The 27,113-nt window shown below is 47.2% G+C and overlaps 1 protein-coding gene across 3 annotated transcripts in view; it reads left to right on the forward strand.

The window, feature by feature from the left end:
- The window catches only part of PRKCQ (protein kinase C theta), a 103,943-nt gene that overhangs the window by 17,004 nt on the left and 59,826 nt on the right, over positions 1-27,113 (forward strand). For all 3 annotated transcript variants that reach the window (XR_012642357.1, XR_012642358.1, XM_074975613.1), the window contains exons 2-4: positions 12,117-12,238; positions 12,343-12,506; positions 17,279-17,404. Coding sequence is in view for 1 of the 3 variants with exons in the window: in XM_074975613.1 (XP_074831714.1) it covers positions 17,287-17,404 (118 nt within the window). In the remaining 2 variants the exon portion in view is untranslated. The remainder of the gene's footprint in view (positions 1-12,116; positions 12,239-12,342; positions 12,507-17,278; positions 17,405-27,113) is intronic.

Raw genomic sequence — 27,113 nt, forward strand, 5'->3', positions numbered from 1 at the left:
TGTGGAGGCATGGATCTGGTGCCTCCAAGGGAAACAGAAGGACAGTGTCAGCTGTATTGGCCTGTGGACTGGAGTAACAGTGCATTGACCTCCCTGGAAGATGTCAGCAGGTTGTCACCACTTGATCTTTGCTTAGTTCTTCACATAGGAGGGAACTCACCTGGTGAAAGCTCTCTCTTATGAGAGAAACACCAGCTTTAAGCAGGGAATGTGACAAACTACCCAAATTCTCACAATCCTGGACTGTATTGAATGCCCTAGAACAGGGGTCAGCAACCTTTCCCAGGCGGAGTACCCAAATTTGACCTCTTGATCTCTCTGTACAATCTGAGTGCCAGCAATGCTTTTTAAAGTCGCTAATAGACCTACTTACAACAGCTCCATTAATAAATAATGAAGATGCAGAGCTTTACTGTTTACGTGATGGTTGGTAGCATTAGCTGGTCTTTTGTAAATCAGCAGGTGGCCTGGCTTTGAGCAAGCTCCCAGCTGCATAGGGAAGGAGGGGTGTGACTGAGCTCCCACCTCGAGTACCAAAGAAAATTGGCTAGTGTGCCATTCTTGGCACCCATGCCAGGGGTTGCTGACCCCTGCCCTAGAATTTAATCTTATATCGTATCTTCTCATCTAGTCTGTATCCCACAATACTCCGGAGAAAAGCAGTTCAGATCTCAGAGGTAAATAATAGCCGCAGGCGATAGACTTGTGTGGGTATGGATAAAGGAACAGAGCTACCTCTTCAGCTGAAATGAGCAGAAAAATTTGCAAAGCAGAGAGATATTTGTTTGGTTTAAGGACTCTTGTATAGAGGGTGCAGGTTTCATGGAAGGTCTGGGGTGGGGAGAAGATAGAACATGACAAGTCCAGAACCTGCTTTTGAGGTGCACCTGTGTTCTGCCAGCTAGCTGGCCAGCAGCCCTTGAGTTTTCTACTTTGCACGGGCATTACAAAACTGGGAGAAGACACTGGAGACAGGACCTGAAAACAGAGACATTCCCAGATTAAAACAGGACCTAAACTATGCAACTTGATCCTAGTTTAGGCTCCTAAATAAGCATATTTTAGTCCTAAAATAAGGTTTTCTGTGGCAGCACAGAAGGATCTGGCATGATTAGATGTAAGGCTGTGTGAGGTGAAAGGGAGGAGGCCAGAGTTCACAAGACAAGAAGGACGTGAATCTGTCTACACAAGAGTTTTGTAAACAGTGAGTGTGATTTTTAACCAGAGCCTGGCATGAGAACGGAACCAACAGAGATGTTAGGGAATGGGACTTGTGGGTTAGAAATTGCAGAAGACAGACAGAATTTTAGAGGCTTGGGAGCTGGAAAGCCAGAGAGAAGGGAGTTGAAGTGGTGACAAGAGGCGATGCAGGTGCAGGTGAGGAACTCAGCAGGACCTCATTGTATTGGTGACAATACAGACACAAACCTTTATCGAGATGGTTTGTAGATCTAGGAGGTAAGTTCAACATCAAGACTGTAGCCAATAGAGACCCATGGGAGACCTTAGCTGAGGGAGGAGGTAGAGGGTGTGGAGTTGTGTGAAAAGATGCTCCTCTTGCCCAAGAGAAAAGCCTCTGCCTTTAAGATAATCCACAGAAGGGAGTAGAGCTGAAACCACAAGATGCCTGGTCACAATGAAAGTGGACAAGGATGAATGATTAATGGGACCAAATGACAGTATAATTGAGTGTCACCGATGCAAAAGCATTCAGTAATATTGGATCAGAGGTTCAGCTGGTTTAAGGACTCTTGTACAGCGGATGCAGGTTTTGTGGAAGGCCTGGAGTGGGGAGAAGATAGAACATGACAAGTCCAGGAGCTACTCTTGAGGTACAACTCTGTTCTCTCAGCTAGCTGTCCAGCAGCCCTTGAGTTTTCTACTTTGTGGGGCATTACAAAACTGGGAGAAGACACTGGGGACAGGACCTGAAAACAGAGACATTCCCAGGCTACTAAAACAGGACCTAAAATTAGTCTCCTTGATCCTAGTTTAGCTCCTAAATAAGCATATTTTAGTCCTAAAATACGTTTTTTGCTCTTGTATGGGATCATCTTGGTCCTACTTGACAGGAATACATGATCCTCTAAAGGACGCCCATCTCTGACTATGGTTCCTGATTTGCAGAAGAGATCAGGTAGTTGGAAGTCCATATTTCTGTCCAGAATTAAGTGTGGGTTCAAAACTGGGCCTTCAAAATGAAGCACATTTTAAACATCATGCCCATCTTATTTCTTCCCCTCCTGCATAGTCTTTTTATTTTGCTTAAGAGTGAAAAAATATACAGAAGCCTATGTGGGCAGGAAGTGCTATGAAATAGATGCCACTCTTAAGGTGGTTAGATATTGGTTGAGGCAAAACTCCAGCTATGTCGCTTTTTTAAAAGTAAACTCAGCAGGAAGTCTGTTAACCCATACCAAAATCTTATATGTATACAGGAACCACCAGACTAACGAACAAGACAAGAAAGGGGCAAAGGGTAGTACAGTTATATCTCAGTGTAAGAGACTTTTCTCATTACTATATTATATTCTGGTATAAATTGCCAAAGGAGGCTGTAGAATCTCCATCACTGGAGGTATATAAGAGCAGGTTAGATAGACATCTATCAGGGATGGTCTAGACAGTGCTTGGTCCTGCCAAGAGGACAGGAGGCTGGACTTGATGACCTCTCAAGGTCCCTTCCAGTTCTAGTGTTCTATGATTTTATATGGAATGTAACTGCTGTTAAAAAGGCTTTTGTGTACCTTAAAAAATACACCATCAGGTCAAATTTAATAAGAAAAAAACTAAGATGATAAGCAATATTTCCATGAAATAAAAAAAATCCAATAGAAATAGTTGTGGGGTTTTTGCCACCTAGACATTGCAACTCTGGGCTAAGGCAAGAGGTGAAATTAACTAGAAACGAAAGCAAAACTGACCTGCCAATTTTAATTATGCACAGCTGAGAAAAAAGAAGAAAAGTAAACAAGTAGCAGAATTAAAGGAAAGTAAACCGTATGCTTGTACATCTGTCCGTTTACATAGGTAGGGATGTGGTTTTGTTTGCCTTTACTGCATTAGATGTCTTTGACATTCCCCTATTGGTGTTTGGAGTTTGCCTCTCCCTAGTGTCTGCAGAAGTAGCAGAGGATTCAGACTAGCCCATGAAAATTACAGCTCTCCAAAGCAGATTAACTGCTAGAGAAGTTCGTCTTCCCTATTAGGGAACAAGGCAAGTACCCAGCATCCGGGACAGATTCCCTTTTAAGTGGAATGATCTATATCTTGCTAGAAGACCGTTTCTCAAGGATGAAGAGTAAAGTTTCGTTAACATTTCAATGTCTCTTTAAGGCTCCCAAACACCATTAGACTTGTCTCCAGCTGGCCATTTTTCAACACCTGAGATCTGTCTCATCTTCACCTGTAGTGTGGACATTGGCAGACTGAAGCTGTGTGAAGATCCTCAGTGCAGTACAGCTACCTAGTTACTGGCATTCAATTTACACCAGGTAGGCACTGGACTCAGCATAGGTGCTTTGTCTTTTCTTCTGCACACAACAAATGTAATAGGAATGCAAGATACAGGATGTCAGACTGGGTGAGCTAAGTCTCAGAGAGGTACCCATGTTAGTCTGTATCTTCGCAAAAAAAGCAAGCAGTCCCGTAGCACCTTAAAAACTAGCAATATTATTTATTAGGAAAAGAGCTTTCATGGGAAAGACACATTTAATCAAATTCTAGAGCGGTACTGACAGAAAAAACTGAGAGGGAACTGAGGAATCAGCTAATTATAAAAATTGAAAAGTAAGGAGCAGGGAAAGAAGGAGGGGGAGAAACAAAAACCTCTGCAAACTGTCAGTTAAGTTAGGTGAGATGTCTGCCATCCCTGCAAATATCAAAGGTGGGGAAATTGTCCTTGTAATGCTTAAGGTAATTGAGATCTTTTTGGAGTCCACCATGATAGGTATCAAACTTGCAAATGAATTCCAATTCAGATGTCTCCCTTTATAATCTGTTGTTAAAACCTCTTTGTTTTAAAACACAGAAAATCGAGTCTCAAACTCTCTCAAAGAGTTAATGGGCACAAAACAGACACCAAAACATTCCTGATCCACAAACCTGTTAGTCTACATTTTAATGGAGTGGGCCATTCTGTTAATGACTTAAAAGTCTGTGTTTTATTGAAGAAGAATTTCCCGTCTGCTTTAGAAAGAGAAGCTGCTGAACTCTCTTTCATATTCAAATTCGACACACTAACACATGGTTTGAACCAGGATGCAAACTTTCTGGGACATTATAGGGGCTTTTTGGCATACTTGGCTTAATCTAATTCTTGACTTCCCCGCCCCCCCCCCCCCGCCTCTGCTTTCTGATTTGCTCAACTTGATAAATATTTTTCTGATTTGTCAACTTTGATTACTGTTTTGGTTCTCTGTGCCTTATATATTGAGTCTGTTCTGGTATGGCTGTGGTCTGAAGAAGTGGGTCTGTCCCACGAAAGCTCACCAAATAAATTATTTTGTTAATCTTTAAAGTGCTACTTGACTGCTTTTTTGTTTCAAGTCTTCAATAGTGTGTCCTGCCAAGTTAAAATGCTCACTTGCCAGTTCATGTGTATTCAAATTCCTGATGTCTGATTTGTGTCCATTCATTCTTTGGTGAAGTGATTGTCCAGTTTGTTCAATATATATAGCAGAAGGGCAACGCTGGCACACGATAGCATATATCACATTGGTGGATGTGCAGGAATATGAGCCCCTGATTGTGTGACTGATGGGGGTAGGTCCAGTGATGATGTCTCTAGCACAGATGTGTGAACAGAGTTGGCAATGGGATTTGTTGCAGGGAAAGATTGCAGGCTTAATTTTTCTGTGATGTGGCGTGTAGTTGCTAAGTGTGTAGAATTTTCCAGAGGTTGGGTGGATGTCTATAGCAAAGAACAGGTCTGTCATCTACGGCCGGTGAGAGAGAGGGATCATGTTCCAGTATAGGTTGTAGATTGTGGATAATAGATTGGAGGGATTTAAGTTGAGAGCTTTAGCTGATGGCATGTGGTGGTCTGTTATTTACCCTCTTGGGCCTATCTTGAAGTAGTTGGTTTCTGGGAATTCGTCTGGCCCTGTCAATCTGTTTCTTTACTTCTCCCAGTGGGTAATTAAATTTTACAGATGCCTGGTAGAGATCTTGAAGCTTTTGGTCTCTGTCAGTAGGATTGGAGCAGATGCAGTTGTATTTAAGGGCTTGACTATAGACAATGGATCTTGTGATGCGTGCTGGATGGAAGCTGGGGTCAAGTAGGTAAGTGTAGCCGTCAGTGGATTTCTGCTCGAGAGTGGTATTGATATGGACATCAGTGATGTGTACTGTAGTGTCCAGGAAATGGATCTCTCGTGTGGAATGGTCAAGGCTGAGATTGATGGTGGGGTGCAAATTGTTGAAATCCTTATGGATTTCTTCAAGGGTCTCTTTACCATGGGTCCAAATGCTGAAGATAACATCGCTGTAGCATATGTAAAGGAGGGGTAATGGGGGACAGGAGCTGAGGAAACAATGGTCTAAGTCAGCCATAACCTAAGTGACATGGGTGCCCAACTGGCTGGTAAATGACATGCAGTTTTTTTACATTAAAAGTGTGGCTCCTGTTGTCCTCCCACCCCACACACCTCATTCTCTACCTACCAAACTGGGGGTGGGGGATCAAGGCTTCTGCCCTATCGTGGGGTGGTGGGGCCAGGAGATTCTGCCCTAGAAAAATAGTGCCTGCTGAGAGTGAGGAAAACAATTTAAAGGTTCAGCCCCCACATCAGCTAAGGTGGGGAGTTATATAGACTGCTGGTGCCTCGGCTTCATGCATATTCATGGCTCTGTGCTCAGCTCCAGCAGCGTTCAGAGACCCAGGCCTCAGAGTTTGAAAGCAGCTTCATGCAGAGCTGTAACAGAGAGGTGGCTTCTCATGTGGCGCTGCAAAGGACCTGCCAAGGTTCATTGCCTGAGGCAGCAGGCCCACAGCAGGTGATTCCTGGCTTCTCTACCTGTACTGCAGGAGGAAGGAGGATGTGACGTGATTGGCAGCTCCCCTCTCCCAGGAGTGCAAGAGGAGAGGTTTAAACCTTGCACCTGACCAGTTTCACGCTGCCTGAGGCTACAGCCACACAGCCAAGTTATTTCAAGGTAACAGCTGTTACTTCGAAATTAATTTGCTGGCATCTACACTACACGCACACTGTTTTGAAATAAATTTGAAATAGCGGGTGCATTATTTCAAAATTGGCAGCCCTCTTTGGAGGAGAAATAGCGCCTCTTTCAAAATAAATGCTATCCCCTGTCTTAACAGCACCTATTTCGAAATACCTTTTTTCAGAGTAGGCACTGATTTGAAATAAGTGCTGTGTACGCAGACTGTGTATTTTGAAATAGCTGAGTACTGTTTTGAAATACGTGTTTGTGTGTAGCTGTGTTATTTTGAAATCGGGATTCCTGAATAGTTTATTTCAAAATAGGGCTGCTGTGTAGACGCAGCCCAAGGGAGCTTCCTGGTTGAGTGTCTTGTACAGGGCTGGCCATAGGGAAAATCGCACCCTGGGTGCATTTGCATTTTGGTGTCCCTGGCCCCTGTGGTCCTGCTGCCCCCATTGCCCCTGGTCCCTGTAGGCTCCCCAGGTTCCTTACATTTTCCTCCTCCCAATCCCTGCACTTCCCTCCCTTTGCCCCTAAAACCTGCACTTCCCTCCTGTACCCCAACCCCTGAACTGTGCCCTCTGTGGGAAATGACCCAGCTGGATGCACAAAGAGGCTGGCATTGCTGCTTACTCCTGCACTGGACGGTGGCTCCTGCACCTCAAGCAGCCCAGAGGGTGCACAAGGAAAGGGAGGAGAACACAGCTACTGGTGCTTCAGCACAGCCCAGGTAGAGAAATGACCTGAGTGTAGGGAGCCCTGGTGTTGTGGAGCGGCGCAAATGGGAAAGGGACTATTTCTGGTCCAGGTTTACCTGATTTTAAAAATACATATATCAGCTTACAAGGTAGGTTGGGGGCGGGACTTAGAATCACTCTGGGCACCACCAAAAATTATACAAACCTGCTCCCCCAGCCCACCAGCTGGAGTCACATACTGGTGGTACATACACCCTCTTTCTCTCTGCGCCCTCCCCTACTCCCCGCATCTCCCAGCTGTTTGCCACTGCCTCTCCCTGTCTGAAAAAGGGAATGTCCCACCCAAAATGCTTTCTGATTTCCTTTTTTAAAAAATATTGTGTTAGCTCTTTTGTAATACGAGTCAGTATTTAACCCAGAACAAAAATATCCAGAGAGAATTATTTATATGTGTCCTAACACAGACACAGTTGAATTTCTGGGCACATGGAGAGAAAATTTGTCCCTGAACCTACAAGCACTTACATATGTGCTCCTCTTTATTCACTGGAACTACTCCCAGTGGACTCAGTTTGGGAGCTCAGAAGCCATGGGGTATAAAGATGTGTCTGCACATTTTTGCACGGTCTGAAAATTGGGACCTATACTTGCAGCCTGGAAGCATCTCTTTGGGGGCCTACATTTTGCACATTCAGTTCAGCTCCAGCCATAGATCAAAATACCTGATCAGAAAGCTAATGGCACAAATACTCAGATTTGTGGGCTCCACTAACTTTGCAGCTGTAGTTTTGCCAGCAAAATTGAAAGAAGTTATGCCATATCAGTATGGCTGGATATACATCCCATCCTTTCTGCACACTGTGAGTTTTGCTGTGACAAAAAGAGCTGAAATGTTTAAAATCTCCTCTTGGTTAGACCTGGATTCAGCAGAACACTTCAGCACAAGCTTACGCTCCATGGAGGTCAAGCATGCTAAAACAACGAGAAGTCCTGTGCACCTTATAGACTAACAGATTTTTTGGAGCATAGGCATACGTTACATCTGATGAAGCGGGTCTTTGCCCATGAAAGCTTATGTTCCGATATGTCTGTTAGTATGTAAGATGCCACAGGACTTCTCGTTGTTTTTGAGCATACAGACTAACATGGCTACCTCTCTGATACTTGTCACCGTGCTGAGCGAGTGATTACATGCTTTGCTGAATAAGGGCCTAAGTTTGTACATTTCACGCTAGTCAAGTTTATTTGCTTGAGATCGTGAAGTGTGGTGCTTCCTAAAATACTCAAGAAAGAATTGTCCCACCTATCTTACTGGGTCTGAGGATTGCACGGGAGCTGTGGGGCCGAGCACATATGCTTCAAAGCAGGAACTTAGGCACCAACGCAACTTTTACAACAAAAATGTGGGTACCGATTGAGTTCAGGCACCCATTAAGTTAGGTGACAGCTGAGGGGGTTTTGTGGAGCACAGTGGTGCCTAAAACTAGGACTTAGATGCCTATATCCCTTTCGTGGATCTGAGCCTTAGTCTTTCTGTGCCTCAATCCCCATCTGTAAAATGAGGATAATAGCACTGAGGTAGTTCACCAGGGTGCTGGGAGGATAAATTTGTTACGAATTGTGACTTGCTCATATAGCATGTTGATAAGAGCCATATAAGTATCTTAGATAAGTAGCACTGTCTATGCAACCTGAGTTTAGATCCCAGCTCCACCACAGACTTCCTGCCTCATGTTAGGAAGTCACCAAATCATCTTGTGCTTAGCTGCCCATCTGTGAAATGGAGACTTTGTGCTTCCCCTGTGGCTTGAGAGGGCTGCTGCTGTGTTAATATCACAACATGGGCCAGTAAGTGCAGCTGTCATCTGCTACCTCAACTACTCTTCTGGGCCATGTCATGATACTTGCCAGAGGTCCAGTCCCATGCTGCTTCAAGCTTTCTGAGTAGTTAATAAAGCTGTGGTTTTGTGCAGGCATTTAGCTACACAAAATAGGATGGTGTTAGGAGCTGGAGCTGGAGCTGGAGCAAAGGAATAGATCGTCCAATCTTCTGCAGTGCCAAGACTGGGTATATCCAATATGTCCTCTGCTTTCATCAAGTAATCTGAGCCCACTCTCTGTCTCTCTCCGGATGCTTTGTGGAAACTTCACGCATTTCTGTGAGTCTTCCAAGGAGATAGCGAGCCTCTAGCTTTTGTTCTTTGTAAAGCAATGGAATTGAAGGTTAGTGTAGACAACACAAAAGAATCCCGCAAGCCCTTGGTGGAAGGTGCCTGTAGTGAGTTAGTATGGCCTCCTGCAGACCCGGAGGCAGAGGAGGCTATGCAGAGGCCCTGGTGGGCAGGGCCGGAGCCAGGAGACCAGAGGCCCACCCCTCAGAGGGCGGGGCCAAGGGCTAGAAAAGCGAAAGGCGGGACTCAGGACCCATTCGAGCCTGGGCCTCCGGGCAGGGAGGACGTGCCTGCACGAGCTCCCCGGTGCCAAGGGCAAAGGACCTGCCGCTGCCTGGTTAGGCCAGAGGAGCAAGCCCCCAGCGGCTCCGAACGGCCCTGGATCCAGATGCCCCAGGGGGACTACCCAGACTTCCCAGACCTGCCCAGACCTTCACACCGGCGGAGACCCCCTGCCTTGGGAGGAGCCCCCAAAGCAGTTCGCCCCAGAACCCCGGCGGATCCCTACAGCCCTCAGGCCCCGGATCGCCTCAGGTCCCTGGTGCTACCGCCGCCCGACTATCCCAATGACGTGGATATGAGCGACTGGCCGGAGCCCCTGAAGGTGGAAGACCTGGAGGAGACCGACCTAGAGGGACCCCCTGACCAGACGGACTGGGACCTTCCCCCGGTAGAGGTAGAGGCAGGAAGTGGCCCGGGGAACGACGCTCCCAAACCCATGGCAGTGTGTTGCAGCCTGGATCCCCACTGCTGTGGTTGCGTGTGAGCAACCCCCAGGGCCCCGGGCTGGGTTGCAGTGGAGTGGGAGGGCCTGCGACCCCCTACCCCCTCCTTGACAGGGCCAGCCTGCGCTGAGCCTGTGCTTAAACCTCCTTGTACTGCTGCCCCACCCCAAACTGAGGGCTGGGCCTGTGCTCAAACCCTTGTGCTGCTGCTCCGCCCCGAACTGAGGGCTGGGCCGGTGCTTAACCCTTGTGCTGCTGCCCTGCCCTGGACTGAGGGCTGGGCCCAGAACTGTACCATTACCTGTGAACTGCTGCCCTGCCCTGGACTGAGGGCTGGGCCCAGAACTATACAACTCTTGTGAACTGCTGCCCCGCCCTAGATTGAGGGCTGGGGCCTGTATGGTGTTGTAGCGGTGAGCCGCTGACCGCCCGAACTGAGTACGGGCTGGTGCTCTAACCCCCTTTTTGCTGCTGCCCGCCCTAGGCCAAGGGGCTGGGCGTCACTGGACTTGTTACACTGCCCAAGTACAATCTGTTCCCTTCAGCTGCAAAGGGCCCACAGGCCATGTGAAATATCCCCTCCCATTTGCTGATGATGTCTTGGATTGCTCATGACATTTCAATTCCTAGAACCCCTGCTGGGTGATAGATTGGCTTAGACTCCACAGCGAGTCCCAACCTTTTCAGGGCTGGGACCCATTTTGATAATTCAGGAAGACTTTGTGACCCAAGGCCATTCAAAACTGCAGTGGGGGAGGAGGAGGAGGTTCTCCCCTGGGAAAAATGCCCCCCTGCCCCCCCCAACTTAAACCCTTCTCTGCCCCAGAATGCCCCCCCACTTACCTCACATGAGTTCCATGCACTGCCACAGCTGCCCCCCACTGCTCCTTCACTGGGCCACCACCACCGCCCCCTCTGCACAGCTCCCCTCATGCCCTCCTATTCCCTTCCTCCACCTGCAGCGTGGACAGTTCCCTGCCCTGCCACACTGAAATGGGACTCCATTTAATTTGTTTAAAGGCCAGATCCCTCCTGCTGCCAGTTAAACCAATTAAACTGAGTTCCATTTCAGAGTGGCAGGGCAGAGACTGGGAGCCAGAGTAGTGAGTGGTGGCAGAGCCACAAATGGCTCCTTTAAAAGAGCCACATGTGGCTCAGAGTCACCCAGATGGCAACCCTTAGAAAATGTGACCATGGCAAATGTTTGGGTCCCATTCCATAGGCTGGGAATCCCTGGCTTACAGGGGCTACGTCTACACTAGTGCACAATGTTGAAGTAGCTTATTTTGACATAAGAACATCGAAATAGGCTACTTGGGTGCATATCGTCTACACATCCTCCAGGGCTGGTGCCATCGATGTCCAACGTCAAAGTAGCAACAGAGAACACCAAAAGGAGCCGCCCCGGAAGGAAATGCGGAGCGTCCACACACACAAGCGCTCCCCGTCGAAATAAGGGGCCAGCAAAGCCCCAAGCTACTCCCTTAAAGGGCCCCTCCCAGACACACTTGGCCTGCACAGCACGAGACCCACAGAGCCGACAACCAGTTGCAGACCCCATGCACACAGCATGGACCCCCAGCTTCAGCAGCAGCTGCAGCAGCAGCTAGAAGCCCTAGGCTAAGGACTTCTGCACGCAGCAACCATAGAGCCCCGCAGGGGCTGGACAGAGCGTCTCTCAGCCCCTCAGCTGATGGCTGCCATGGAGGACCCCGCTACTTCGATGTAGCAAGACGCAGATTGTCTACACACCCCCTACTTCGACGTTGAACATCAAATTAGGGTGCTATTCCCATCTTTGGATAGGAATAGTGATTTCGACGTCTCGCCACCTAACATCAATTTCAACATCAAAATAGCTCACGGCACGTGTAGACGTGACGCGTACTATTTCGACGTTGTGCCAGCTACTTCAAAGTGCCCGGCTAGTGTAGACGCACCCAGGAAGTTCCCTGCATATCCCCAATCCAGGGCTACAGTGCTTCATAACTAATAAATTGAAAGTCTCTCTCAAATTGATTTTCTGTAGACTATAGTGACATGATGTTGAGGCCATTCCCCGTGCAGTCAGCTATGGCTACAATAAATGTGTTTTTCCATTGGAACAGAGGGTTTCCGACTCTCCAGTAAAACACAGATCTTCTTCCTAAGAGTGATGGTGTAAGTGGGCAGGGCCCTAAGTCTAGAACTGATTTGAGATCTTATACCTCTTCAAAACTGACTGTTTTTTAAATTGACTATTGCTGTCAATATGATGGGCCCTGTTCATTGCTAAAGTAACTGCATCACAGCAGTGGAATTGCACCAGTGATGAATTTATCCCAAATACTTTTCACATGAGGGCTTGTCAATATTTCCAGGAAGATCAACCCTGTCAGGATCAACAAGAGGTCATGCACTTGCAGAGACTTCTGATAGTTGCAGCCACCCAATACTTCTACACAGTGTGGGGGAATGGAGTGTCATGTCTCCAAATTGACTGGTAAGACTATAATCATTCTAGCAAATGACTGCAATGGGGTCTGACTCCGACACCCCACATTACCCTGTAACATTAATTGTTGTCTCTCCCATCTCCTTCAACAGAGAGTTAGAGTTTTACAGGCAGCCTGGCCACAGGATCCATGACAATGGTTCTTTCAGATGAGAGATAACAATGACATTGTTCCATGTTTTGTACTGATGTGATGAAAAGGAAAACCAGCCTAGTGAGAGACTGACCTTGTGTATCAGTGAAATTCCATTTACAGGTAAGAAAAATGTCTCTGTTTACCCTATTCACCTTCATGACCTTGGAAGTCAGCTGGATTGTTTTTGCTTTCCATCCACGGGGAGCTGGTGGCTGGTTGATCTCAGCTGTCAGTTCTAGACTCAAAGATTTATTTCCACTCATAGCCCGTGAAAGCCTTCAGAGAACAGTACAAGGTGTATCCTTTTAACCCAACTGATGATAGATGCTGCAACCAAAGAGCTTGAAGGGCAGTAAGACATTACAGGCCATTTGTAGACCATGTGCATGTGTGAATTCTGTTCATTGTAGGTTTTTGTGCTGCTGCTCACATCTGTATCTGACCACTTTCTGTGCAAAAATAGATTAGCAATACCAACTTCACTGGTGAACTTCATATGATCTCTGGCACTTCTTACTTTTCAACTTACACAAAGTTCTGCTTCGGAGAGAGCGTTCATGTGTAGAAGTGAGATGCTATGGTTCTTGTCAATGTTCTGGTTAAGGTAGAAACACTGTATAACATAGGAAAGTTTTTCAGTGTTTTCTAATACTGGTCAAATTCTGGATTTAGCTAGTCTCTTCTGGAAGTACATTCCACAGACAGATCTCCTTAACTGTGGATGGTTGGCCTTCAGCTCTCACACACTTAGTTCTGGGTTTTGTGATATTCATTGTCGTTGAGAAACACAAAGTATTAGGTGGTTCATAGATGGAAATGAACTCTTGTATGTTGATGGGCCATTAATGGCTCTGGTAATTAGACATAAGATCTTAAACTGGCAGCTGAAATGGACTGGGAGGCATTGGAGGGCCCAGACCAGAGTTTTGATTTTCTATAGTTTCTATGGGACCTAGATATTATAATGAAGGACACCCAATAATTCTGTAAATATATAGCTATTCTATTGATGTGATTAGCACGTTGCTATGTCTTTTCACTGCAGGTCAAGAGTGATAATAGGAGAACAAATGCATTGCTTTGTGGTATTTTATGGTGGAATAATAGCTCCTTGGCCATGCCTACACTATGAAATTAAACCAGCCTAATTTACGTTGCATTCAGCCACAGTAATTACATCATTTGTGCATGTCTGCACTTGGCTTCTTGTGTCAGTGGTGCACACCATCACCAGAAGCACTTGTACTTATTGTATTGTGAGTGTGGGGCACTGCAGGACAGCTTCTGAAAGCCAGTAACAGTTGACATAAGCAATACAGTGTCTATGCCGACACTGCATCGACCTAACATACCAGGGTAGCGACATTAGAGAAATTTAAATGTAGACACTTCCATAGTTAGGTTGAAGTGAGCTGCTCTGCATCAACCTAACTCTGTAGTGAAGGCTAGGCCTTAGATTTCAATACTAAACTGGAAGCATTATACAAAAGCTAAATCATGACTTAGTTGAGGTAACAAAGGCATGATGCACTAAATCTCCTGATCGGAATATGACAAACCAGCAGTCATGTAGCACTTTAAAGACTAAAAAAATAATTTATTAAGTGATGAGCTTTAATGCGTCAGACCCACATGGAACTGAAGGAAGAGGGTGAAGGGTGGAGGAAGTTAAGTGTTTTGCCTGAGATAATGATGCACATCAAAGGAAGGGAGACAGTCCTTGTCATGCGTGAGTTAATTGCTGTCCCTGTTCATACCAATTGTTAATGCATCAGATTTGAATATGAACCCCACTTCACAAATCTCCTCATGTAATCTGCTGTTAAAGTCTCTTTGTTGTAGGATGCATATTCTCAGGTCTTTAACAGAATGGCGCACTCCATTGAAATGCTCACTGACAGGCTTATGTGTATTGAGATTCCTAATGTCTGCTCGGTGCCTATTCATTCTTGGACGAAGTGTTTACGCAGTTTGTCCAATGTACATTGTAGAGGGGTATTGCTGGCACATGTTGGCATATATAACGTTGGTCGAGGTACATGAGAATGAGCCCCGATCTTGTAATTAATGTGGTTAGGTCCAGTGTTGTTCTCTCCAGAATAAATATATGGACAAAGTTGGCAATGGGGTTTGTTGCATGGAAAAGTTCAGGATTAGCATTATTGCAGTATAGCCTGTGGTTGCTGGTGAGAATCTTCATTAGGTTGAGAGGTTGTCTATAGGAGAGAACAGGCTCGTCCCCTAGGGCCTTCTGGACTGTAGCATCATGGTCTAGAATAGGCTGTAGATTTTTAATGATGCGTTGCAGGAGTTTGAGCTGGGGTCTATAGGTAATGACAAATGGTGTTATGACCTTCTCGGGCCTATCTTGAAGTAGTTGGTTTCTCGGTATTTGTCTGGCACTGTCAATCTGTTTTTTTTACTTCTCCCTGGCCGTGTCTACACTAGCCCCAAACTTCGAAATGGCCATGCAAATGGCCATTTCGAAGTTTACTAATGAAGCGCTGAAATACATATTCAGCGCTTCATTAGCATGCGGGCGGCCATGGCACTTTAAAATTGACGCACCTCACCACCGCGCAGCTTGTCCCAATGGGGCTCCTTTTCTAAAGGACCCCGCCTACTTCGAAGTTCCCTTATTCCCATCTGCTCATAGGAATAAGGGGACTTTGAAGTAGGCGGGGTCCTTTCGAAAAGGAGCCCTGATGGGATGAGCTGCGCAGCGGCGAGGCGCGTCAATTTCAAAGTGCCGCGGCCGCCTGCATGCTAATGAAGCGCTGAATATGTATTTCAGCGCTTCATTAGTAAACTTTGAAATGGCCATTTGCATGGCCATTTTGAAGTTTGGGGCTAGTGTAGACATGGCCTCTGTAGGTAATTAAGTGTTTTGAATGCTTGGTAGAGATCTTGAAGTTTTCAGTCTTTGTCAGTAGGATCAGAGCAGATGCCATTGTATTTAGGAGCTTGATTATAAATGATGGGTCATGTGGTGTGTGCTGGATGGAAGCTGGAGGCATGTAGGTGAGTGTAACAGTCAGTGGGTTTCCAGAAGAGAGTTGTGTTGATCTGGCCGTCAGTGACTTGTACTGTGGTGTCCAGGCGATGTATCTCTTGTGTGGATTGGTCAAGCCTGAGATTGATGGTGGGGTGCAGGTTGTTTAAATCTCTGTGGAACTCTTCCAGAGTCTTTTTACCAAAGGTCCAAATTATAAAGATGTCATTGATGTAGCCTCAGTGAAGGAGGGGTAATAGGGAATGAGAACTAAGGAATGGTTGTTTTAAGTCAGCCATAAAAACATTAGCATACTGTGGGGCCATGCAGGTGCTCATAGCAGTGCCGCTAATCTGAAGGTATAAATTGTCCCCAGACTGGGGTTCATACTCAAATTCGACACATTAACACTTGGTATGAACATGGACAACAATAATCTCATGCGTCACAAGGACTGTTTCCCTTCCTTTGATGTTCATCATTATCTCAGACAAAACATTTAACATCCTCACCCCTCCTTCAGTTCCAGGTATTTGATCTGTCAGTTTTTATTGCCATTTTTCGGACCTCTGTCCTGTATAATTAAGTCTAGACTGGAAATGCTATGCATCTGAAGAAGTGGGTCTGACCCACGAAATCTCATCATCTAATAAATTATTTTGTTAGTCTTTAAAGCGTTACATAATTGCTGTTTTGTTTTGTTAGAATACAGACTAACATGGCTACCTTTCTGTTACTATTCAGTATGGTTAGAATCTTGTATATGTGGGTGTACCTAGTTCAGGAAGACCACATTTAAAGAATAATTATCTATGGCACGCTGTTAAACTGTGAGGACATATCTTGCTGGCTTCTGTTCTGGGTCTGGTAGTAGTTGACATTTTCATTAATTACTTGGATAACCAAGTGGAAAATGTGCTTTTGTAAGGCTATGTCTGCACTAGAGGATTTTGTCAACAAAACTGGCATTTTGTTGACAAAACACCAGTAGTGTCCAGATTACCAAAACATTCTCTCAACAGTAATTTGACAGAACGCAACACTTTTGTTGACAGCATTATCTCATTCCCCATGAGAAATAATGCCTCTGTCAACAGAGATCTGTCCACAGAAAGCTGGTCTGGATATTCTGAGGGGGCCTTCTGTTGACAGACAGGGCTTCCAGGGCACCAGGCAGCCATGTCTGCTGTGCTTCCAGTTGGCCATTTTGTAAACAGTGTGGCCAGGCAGTTTAGCCGTGATCTGTCAACAGAATTTTATTGGAAGATAACCAACAAATAGCCTAACTGTCAAACCCTTGTAGTCTGCAAGTGGAATTGAAGCTGGGATCTTTGGTGTTTAGAACATGAGCTTCTACCACATGAGGTAAAGCCATCTGAATAGCAGCTAAAGCTGTAGAGCAGACTCATTATTTTATCTGTAAGTGGTTTCGGTGCCAACGGCAGCCCAGGAGGGAGGAGTTATAATTTTTTAGAGATGTGATTTTATGATATGCAGCAACACACTAATGAAATATTTTAAAGTAAATTATAGACTAACGCAGTAAATTCAGATGCTGGCAGTATATGCCTGGCCTTATCAAATGCTTGTTAAATAGCTTCATTGCCAATTGGATGGCTCTTTCACAGGTTCAATATTCTGCTAATAGGTCTGGTAGGCTTTCTCACTTTTAGGTTAACTAGATCCTTTCCTGGACAAAGCAGACATACAGAACAGGGATAGAAAGGGGTAGGTGGGTGGACCCAGTTGTGCCCCAAATTTTCAGGTGCCCTACACTACTGCATATTCAGAGTAGGGGTAAGGAGGGCCCAGCCCCCCGGCTGCCGGTGATAATAAGCTAGTTAAAACAACAGGACTTTTTAGACTCCCCCAAATATCATTTCTCTTTTCCTCACCACAGGATCTGTCATGTCACCCTTTCTTCGGATTGGTTTATCAAACTATGACAGCGGCCCCTACCTGCCGTCACAAGGGGAGGTGATTAATCCTTATTGTGCTGTGATGGTCAAAGAAGCTGAGGAATCAGGTAAGAATATACATGCTAAAACATACCTGTTATGTGGCTGTTAAAGCAGTGTGCCTCTCTGCATTTCTACCTGAGTACACAGCGTATGCTGAAATGCTTATGAGCATTCCTAGCATCTTTGACTAATACATTTTTTAAAACGATAGTGTTCTTCTTCGAGTGTCCCCGTGGGTGCTCCACATTAGGTGTCGGGCTCGCCCGGCGCCGCAGATCGGATCTTCCAAGCAGTTTCTGCCGCACCGCGCAAGCGCCAGTGCGCACCGCTCCCTTGCGCGCTCCTGGCCACGTGCGCGATCCGGTCCCCGCCAATTCCTCTTAACCGCCATCGGCTGCAGATGGAATCCGACTAGGCTACAGCCAAGTTAGCGTATTCAATGGTTTTAACTGTTTTTCTTTAAAGTTTTCAAGTTCTTAGGCTACTGTTAAGTTAGCCAGTTGTTATTTTCAAAAAAAAAAAAAAAAAAAAAAAAAAAAAAGAAACAACAAGCGGGATGGCATTCAGTCCAGCCCTAGTAACAAGCGGAGCACCGGAGGCCAGGAGCCTAGGGCCATTAGCCCTCCTGCCGCGGCAGGCTATCGGAGAGGGGGAAAACAGCACAGAGAAGGTGCTAAGTACCCCATTAACAACTGAAAGACTCACCAACAATGTCCTATTCAGGATTCAAGGAATGTGAGTCTTGCCGAGAGGCAATGCCAGCGTCTGATGGGCACAGTCACTGCATAAGGTGCCTGGGGGAGTCCCATGTCACGCAGAAATGCTCCTTCTGTGCAAAATTAACAGCCAGAGCAAGGAAGGACAGGGAGATGCGGCTTGAAATGCTGCTCTTCGACAAGGCCCTCCAGCCAGACGTGCCGGAGCGGCCGCAGCAGGAGGGACCCTCCGGGGCCCATAAAAAGAAAGCCACCTCCCTCACCCCATCAGCGCAAAAATGGAGGAAAGTCTCCCCAGCCCGATCCCTGCCAGCAGCAACACCGAGCGGGACGGGAGGAGCGCACAGCCCCCAGCCGCAGCAACAGCTGATCAGCGGTGGCATGGAGAGCCACGTGGAGGCGGCTCAGCCTCCGATAATCAAACAGCCGCCCCGCACCGCAGGCAGGGCGGCGGCTAAACAAGCGCCGGTACCGGCGGCACCGCAAGCAGCGGCACCGACCCTGGGGAACCGGCGGTGCAGAGCGCGCAGGCACGCAGCCTGCAGGCACCGGAGGACACCGCCCGTGCGGCACCGCCCATAAGCATGCCAAGCACGGTGCAGACGGGGCCGAGATCCCCTACACGTCAGGGGGCGGAGCTACCCCCTCAAGGGAAGGGGAAGGCTGCACACAAAATAAGGCACCGCAGCCCCTCTCCAGACAGGGCTGCAGAGTTGCTTTCCCTCAGCCCTCCACTCATGCTGCAGACTCCAACTAGGAGGCAGGGGTCCCCCCTAGCCTACCTGGAGCCCCCGTCTCCATTTTTACAACCAGCCTCGCCCTGGCTGGGACCACCTTCACCCTTCCTGGGGTTTGAGCCGCTGGAGTACTATCACAAATCGCTTTCTCCAGTGTCCCAGGTCTCTTGATGATCTCGCTCCCCCGGACGCAGAGGGTATGCACCAAGGGAGTGGTCTAGGTCACCTTCCCAAGAGCAGTGCCCATGCTGCCATGGTCGCCCCTATCATGCGGGGCATAGATACCACCGGCAGTTTACCAGGGAAAGATCCCCACAAACAGTCCCGTATCCCCGAGGGCAATTGCGAACGGGGACAGAGACTCAGGTATCTCAGGGGGAACTGGTTATGGAACCCCGAGATTTTTCCCTTGCAAGCTTCCAGTGAGCGGATGTACCATCACCAACAGGAACCGGAAGGGTCCAGAGAGGCGTACCCTAGTGGTTCCTCACTCTCCTCCCCGGACGAGGCTACGGCCCCGGGGGACGTCCATCCTCCGGACGATCTCAAACAGTTCCAAGAGCTGTTTTAAGAGGGTGGCCTTCACGCAAGGCATCCAGACAGCAAAGGTGCAAGAGAAACACCATAAGCTCCTCAAAAATCTGAGACCTCCGGCCTCCTCCAAAATAGCAATACCGCTTGATGACGCAATCTTGGAGTCCGCCACTATGATATGGCAGACCCCTGCGACTATTCCGCCTGTCCACAAGAGAGCGGATTAAAAAAAAAAAAAAATACTTCATGCCGGCGAAGGGCATGGAGTTCCTGTTCAGCCGCCCACAACCAAATTCCTTGGTGGTGGAGTCGTCGCAACAAAGATCAAAGACATCTCAATTCAAGACGGGGGAACAGACAAAGATGCCAAGAAGCTAGAGCTGTTCGGCAGAAAGGTGTACTCCTCCTGCACTCTACTGTTGCAAATGGCAAATTACGCAGCACATCTAGCGAACCATAATTTCGACAACCACACTAAGTTAACCTCCCTCATGGACTCGCTTCCACAGGGCAAGAAACCTGTTCTCAAGGCCATCGTGCAAGAAGGCTACGTGGCCTCGAGGATGGGAGTTCAGATCGCCCTGGAGCTTGCGGACACAGCAGCACGCTCCACAGCTACGGCAGTGGTGATGCGAAGGGAGTACTGGCTCCAGACTTCGGGTATACCGAGAGACTTGCAGACAAAGATAGTCGATCTTCCCTTTGACTCGCAGAAGCTGTTTGCTGAATCAACTGAATCGGTCCTTCATTCCAGTAAAGATTCAAGAGCCACACTTAGGACCTTGGGGATTTACACCCCTCCATACAGAGAGAAAAAGTACTACCCTCAACAAAGACGGTACCAGTACCAGCAACAGTGTCCCCAGTACCACAGGGGTTACGAGCAAGGGCGACATCAACAGCACCAGCAGTACAGAACTCCCAGGCGACGTTCCCAATAGAGCCGTGCGTCCTCGGGGCAGGGCCAAAGGCCACAGTTTGACACACAGATCCAGGGCTGCGCCATCACTACCATCGCACAAGGTCATCCGAAGCGGTTATTCCACCATCGCCTCCGACCATTCTATAACCAGTGGCAAAGGATCACCACAGACAAATGGGTGCTGGAGATCATAGCCACGGGGTACGCCATCCCCTTCCAGTCGCTCCCACCGCCACGACCTCCACCCAGGCCCCACCTCCAGGAGGCCTCCCACATAGCGAGGCTCAAGCAGGAGGTAGACCATCTCATGCTCATAGGGGCAGTGGAAAGAGTGCCGGAGCAACTGCAAGGGAGAGGGTTCTACTTGAGGTACTTCCTCACGGAGAAAAAGACAGGAGGCTGGAGGCCCATCTTAGATCTTCGAGGCCTCAACTGGTACCTGCGCAAGCAACGCTTTCGGATGATCACAATCGCCTCCATCCTTACGGCACTAGACGATGGAGATTGGTTTGCAGCCCTCGACTTACAAGACGCGTATTTTCACATAACTATCCATCCGGCTCACCGACGATTCCTCCGGTTTCATGGTAGGCAAAGAACATTTTCAATACAAGGTCCTACCGTTTGGCCTCTCCTCGGCCCCCAGAGTCTTCACCAAGACCTTGGCAGTGGTGTCAGCCTACCTGCACAGACAGGGGCTATTTATATTCCAGTATCTGGACAACTGCCTACTCAAAGGGACCTCGAAGGAGGTGGTACTACGCATGATACGCGTCACAGCAGGCACGTTCTCTTCGCTCGGCCTGGTTATCAATCTGACAAAATCAAAGAGAGACCCCATACAGGACATAGAGTTCATAGGGGCACGCATAAATTCTATTACAGCGAGAGTGTATCTACCAGAGACTTGCTTTCGGGCCATCGGCTCCCTCGTGCAAGTCATCACCTTCAGCCCTACGGTGCCGGTTCTGACATGCTTACAGCTGCTGGGCCACATGGCAGCAGCGACGTTCGTAGTACAGAATGCCAGGTTACACATCCGCAGCATGCAGCACTGGCTGGCGAGCGTATACAAACCGGCAGCACACACCGTTCACAGGGTGGCGTTGCCCGCAACAGAGGTGCGCAAATCCCTGCAATGGTGGGTAAACCCCAAGAACCTGCTAACAGGGGTACCCTTCCACCAACCACACATATCGGTTTTTCTTACTACAGATGCCTCCCTCATAGGGTGGGGAGCACACATGGGCGAAGAGGTGACGCAAGGGCTGTGGTCCTCCACGGAGCAGTCACTGCACATAAATATACTGGAGCTCAGAGCGGTGTTCAATGCCTGCAGACACTTTCGAGACCATATACAAGGCAAAGTAGTCGGGATCAGTACAGACAATACCTCCACCATGTTTTATATAAATCGGCAAGGAGGAGCTCGGTCCCATGCCTTATGTGCGGAAGCAGTCCGGTTGTGGAACTGCTGCATCACCAACAATATAACCTTGAAAGCCTCGTACTTACCAGGCGCTCACAATGTGAAGGCAGACCAGCTGAGCAGGCGTTTCGCACTCACGCACGAGTGGCAGATCCGTCCCGATATGCTGCGACCGATTTTTCACGCATGGGGTTTTTCCCCAGATAGACCTGTTTGCTGCTCAACACAACAAGAAGTGCCCACGATTCTGCTCCAGGGCAGGACTGGGACGGGGGTCCCTGGGGGACGCATTCACGATCTCCTGGAGGGGCCCCCTGCTTTACGCTTTCCCTCCCACAGTGCTCATCCACAAAGTGTTGCAGAAAGCCAGGAGGGAAGGAGCCTGAATGATCCTGATAGTCCCAACGTGGGATCGACAGCAATGGTTCCCCCTACTGCGCATGTCGGACCGTCCACCGATGCCCCTTCCGGTGGCGCCGGATCTGCTCACGCAAGCCCAGGGGTCCATAGTGCATCCGCACCCCCAAGGCCTGCGACTACAAGCGTGGTTAATCCATGGCTCAGCTCCGTAGAGAGCACGTGTACGGAGGAAGTGCAGCAAGTCCTAGAAAGTAGCAGGAGGGCTTCCACCAGGAAGACTTACAAGCAGAAATGGACTCGCTTCACGGCATGGTGTTCTACCAAACAGCTAGCCCCCCTTTCGGTGCCTATACCTGTGATATTAGAGTATTTACTGGACCTCAAGAGAGGAAGACTCTTACTATCCTCGTTAAAGGTCCACCTTGCCGCCATTTCGGCGTTCAGACACGAAGAGGAAGGGCACACAGTGTTTGCCCATCCCATGGTTACCAGGTTCCTCAAAGGGTTGGTAAACCTATACCCCCCTCGGAAACCGCTTCCACCTTCGTGGAACTTGGACCTGGTGCTTAATGCGAAAACGGGACCACCGTTCAAGCCTTTGGCCACAGTTTCCCTCCGCCTCCTTACGATAAAGACAACCTTTCTTCTCGCAATCACGTCAGCTCGCAGGGTGAGCGAGCTTGCGGCAGTTATGGCAACACCACCCTGCGCTGTTTTTCCAAGGAGGCGGTAACCATACGGCTGCATCCAGCCTTTGTTCCTAAAGTTTCTTCTGAGTTTCATATTAACGAACCTATTGTTTTACCCTCGTTTTATCCAAAGCCTCATAACTCTAACAAAGAGGCGCGCCTACACCTCCTGGACGTGAGGAGGGCGCTAGCCTTCTATATAGACAGGACCAAGTCCTTCCGGAAAACGGATAGACTCCTAGTCTCTATCGCTCCCAAATCAAAAGGAGAATGTCTCTCTTCGCAGAGAATCTCGAAGCACATCGTATCTTGCATAAAAATGTGCTACGAACTCAAAAAGACTCCTTTACTGGCCACGCCCAGGGCTCATTCCACTAGGGCGGTGGCGGCATGAACAGCCTTTTTCAAGGGCGTTGCGCTAAAAGACATTTGCAGAGCGGCGACCTGGTCATCCTGTGACACCTTCGCCAAACATTGCGCCCTTCACAGGGTATTCCAAGAGGATACCCGTCTCTCGACAGCGGTCCTCTCGGGGACAAGCTGCACATAATCCGATTACCCACCTCCTATCTTGGGTTACTGCTGGGTAGTCACCTAATGTGGAGCACCCACGGGGACACTCGAAGAAGAAAGAAAGGTTACTCACCGTAGTAATGGTGGTTCTTCGAGATGTGTCCCCATGGGTGCTCCACTACCCACCCATCCTCCCCGCTTCGGATCTCTGTTTAGTGTTTTGCAGGAGCATCCAAGGTGGTTGGTCAAAGAACTGGCGGGGACCAGATCGCGCACGTGGCCAGGAGCGCGCAAGTGAGCGGCGCGCACTGGCGCATGCGCGGTCCAGCAGAAACTGCTTGGAAGATCCGATCTGCAGCGCCAGGCGAGCCCGACATCTAATGTGAAGCACCCACGGGGACACATCTCGAAGAACCACCGTTACTACGGTGAGTAACCTTTCTTTCTGTAGCGTGATTCCTCCAGGGTGCATGGCTTGGCTGGATGCAAAGCAGTCTTCGAGATCATGGAGCATTAAATGCATCGAGAAGAGTCTTCATCATTACCATGGGCTCACTGACACTGAAAGTTCAGGTCCCAGCATGCATTGCTCCAGAATTAGCTGAGCCAAGCCTCATTGTTCCATTTTTATTCAAATTAGGTGCAGACTGCCAATAGGTCCCTCTGGGTTTCATTGAGATATGCCAGTATACCTTAAAATGTTCATTCCATTTTTAAAGATATGACCGCATGCTGCCGTTTCTCTGTTTGAAACAGCCTGGGAAATATATCTCAAAGAGGCAGAATTGTTTAAAAGTGAATGAATATGAACTCATAGAAAATGAGAACTAGAAAAGACCCCAAGAGGTCATTGAGTCCACTCCCCTGCACTCATGGCAGGACCAAGCACCATCTAGATCATCCCTGATAGATGTCTGTCTAACCTGCTCTTAAGTATCTCCACTAATGGAGATTCCACAACTTTTGTAGGCAATTTATTCCAGTGTTTAACCACCCTGACAGTTAGGAAGTTTTTCATAATGTGCAACCTAAACGTTCCAGGCTGCAGTTTAAGCCCAATGCTCCTTGTCTTATCATTAGAGGTTAGGAGAAAAAAATTCTCCCTACTCCTTGTTACACCCTTTTAGGTACTTGAACACTGTTATAGCCACACTCAGGCTTCTCATTTCCAGAGTAAGAAACCCAGTTCTTTCACTCTTCTCTCACAGTCATGTTTTCTAAACTTTTCGTCATCTTTGTTGCTGTTCTCTGGACTTCAGACAATTTGTCCACATCTTTCCTGAAATGTGTTGCCCAAAACTGGACATAATACTCCAGATGAGGCCTACGCAGCAAAGAGTAGAATGGAAGAATTAGTTTACATGTCCTGCTTACAACACTCCTATTAATGCATCCCAGAATTATATTTACTTTTTTTGCAACGAGTGATGAGTCAGTGAAGGTGATCACTTGTTGCCGAGTATGATCATCTTCCATGGGAGTTGTGAGTCCTCAGGTGGCTGATAAGGCCTGTCCTTGAACCACAAGTTCTATTACAGTGGTGACAGGTGTTTCCAAGTATGGCAGGAGGCTGTTGCCCATGACTGAAAGCCATTTTCTCCTTCCTCCTGTGCCTCTTCTCCTCAGCTTGTCAGTGGCCAAGTTCAAAATACCGGGGAACCAGTGGATAATACTTCTCTCAATTTTGAGTGATCCTGGGAAAACTGGAAGGGAAAGATTTACAGCTTCTCCCCTATTCACAAGTCTTTTGATCCCATCAAAGAAAGCCATCAGTTTGTTTTGACATGATTTTTTCATTGCAAATCTTTGCTGTTACTTATCACATTATTATCTTCAAGATGTTTATAGATCAATTCCTTAATTATTTGTACCATTATCTTTTCTGTTACAGAAGGTAAACAGACTAGTCTGTAGTTTCCTGGGTTATCCTTTTTATAGATGGGCACTATATTTGCCCCTTTCTAGTCTTCTGGAATCTCTCCCATCTTCCATGACTTTCCAAAGATACTAATGACTCAGATATCTCTTCAATCAGCTCCTTGAGAATTCTAGGATGCATTTCATCAGACTCTGGTGACTTGGAGATATCTGTTTAAGTATGTTTTACTTGTTCTTCTCCTATTTTAACTTCTGAACCTACCTAAGTTTCACCAACATTCAATAAGCTGTGTATCCAACCACTGCCAATCTGCTTGGTAAAAACCACAGCAAAGAAGTTATTAAGTACCTCTCCATTTCTACATTTTCTGTTATTGTTTCCCTTTTCATTGAGTAATGATGCTTCCCTCTCCCTGGTCTTCCACTTGCTTCCAATAATTGTAGCAGGTTTTCTGTTACCTTTTGTGCCTCTAGCTACTTTGATCTTGTTTTGTGCCTTAGTCTTTCTAATTTTGCCGCTACATACTTTTGTTATTTGTTTGTATTCATCCTTTGTAACTTCACCTATTTTCCATTTTCTGTAGGACTCCTTTTTAATTTTTAGATCATTCAGGATCTACTGTTTAAGCCCGTGTGGTCTCTTCCTACCTTTTCTACTCATTGGAATAGTTCACTCTTGTGCCCTTTATAATGCCACTTTGAAAAATTGCCAGCTGTCTTCAGTTGTTTTTCCTCTTAGATTTTCCTGTCCTGGAATCTTACCTATTTGCTAAAGTCTGTCTTCTTGAAATCCATTGTCTTTATTTTGCTGGTCTCCCTCCTACTGTTCCTTAGAGTCATGAGCTCTGTCATTTCATGACTATTTGACCCTACGCTCAGCCAATTCCACTCTATTTGTTAGTATCAGATCTAGAACAACCTCCCCATGTGTAGCTTTTTCCACCTTCTGAAATAAAAAATTGTCTCCCATATATTCCAAGAAACTGTGCCCTGCTGTGTTGTTTTCCCAACAAATGCCTTATCATTGATATTTCTCTCCACCACCAAGTCCTATGATGATTGGATGATTGTATTAGTTGTCCAAAAAGGCTTTATCCATTCTTCTTCTTCATTATGTGCTCTGCAATATATCTCCACAATAACATCACTCTTGTTTTTTATCCCTTTTATCCTCACCCAGAGACTCTCAACAAGTTTGTCTCTTATTTCCATCTCAGCCTCAGTCCAAGTGTGTATATTTTGAATGTATAAGGCAACATCTCCTACCTTTTTCCCTTCTTGTCCTTTCTGAGCAAGCTGTATCCTTCTATACCAATATTGCATTATTGTTCATCATAGCATGGCATGTGAAGTCTCAACCGAGAGCCAATAGTACATCTATATTGAAAATTATCTCCTGAAGATCTATGAGTTAAGGCAGATCTCCAGGAGATGAAGACCATTGGGCGTGTTCCTTTAAGGAAGGCAGTAACAAACACATGTCTCTGTGGCCATATGTGTACTGTATGTCTTTTGATGGATGCCTGTTTGTACACAAGCCAGATACCAGTGGAAGGATTGTGAAATCTACAAGAAAGAAAAGATACAAGTAAAACACAACACCAGGTTGTGTTCTGTTTTGGACTAAAGACAAAGAGCTGTTAGCATGTACCTAGAGGTACAAGGAACCACACAAGATTGTTCACAGAAGAGGCAAGCTGGAGCATATTTGTTGTATGAAAGTCGGGTCACAATCAGCCTGCCTGGCAAATGCTGAAAGGACTTGTGTTGAGCAGTGTTAAATGAGGCTACATCTACATTAGGCAAAGTAAGTCAGCCTCAAATATGCACTTCTAGCTATGGCAATTGCGTAGCTAAAATCAACATATCTGCATTCAGCTAACTTGGTTGTTCATATTGGGAAAGGTCGACAGGAGAACTCCTTGTGTCTTGTGAGGAATACAGAGGTTGACTGCAGCCCTGGGAGGTTGATTCCCCATGTCCATGCTAGATGTGT

The sequence above is a fragment of the Carettochelys insculpta genome, chromosome 1 (genome assembly GCF_033958435.1).
Source record: "Carettochelys insculpta isolate YL-2023 chromosome 1, ASM3395843v1, whole genome shotgun sequence".
Taxonomy (NCBI): domain Eukaryota; kingdom Metazoa; phylum Chordata; order Testudines; family Carettochelyidae; genus Carettochelys; species Carettochelys insculpta.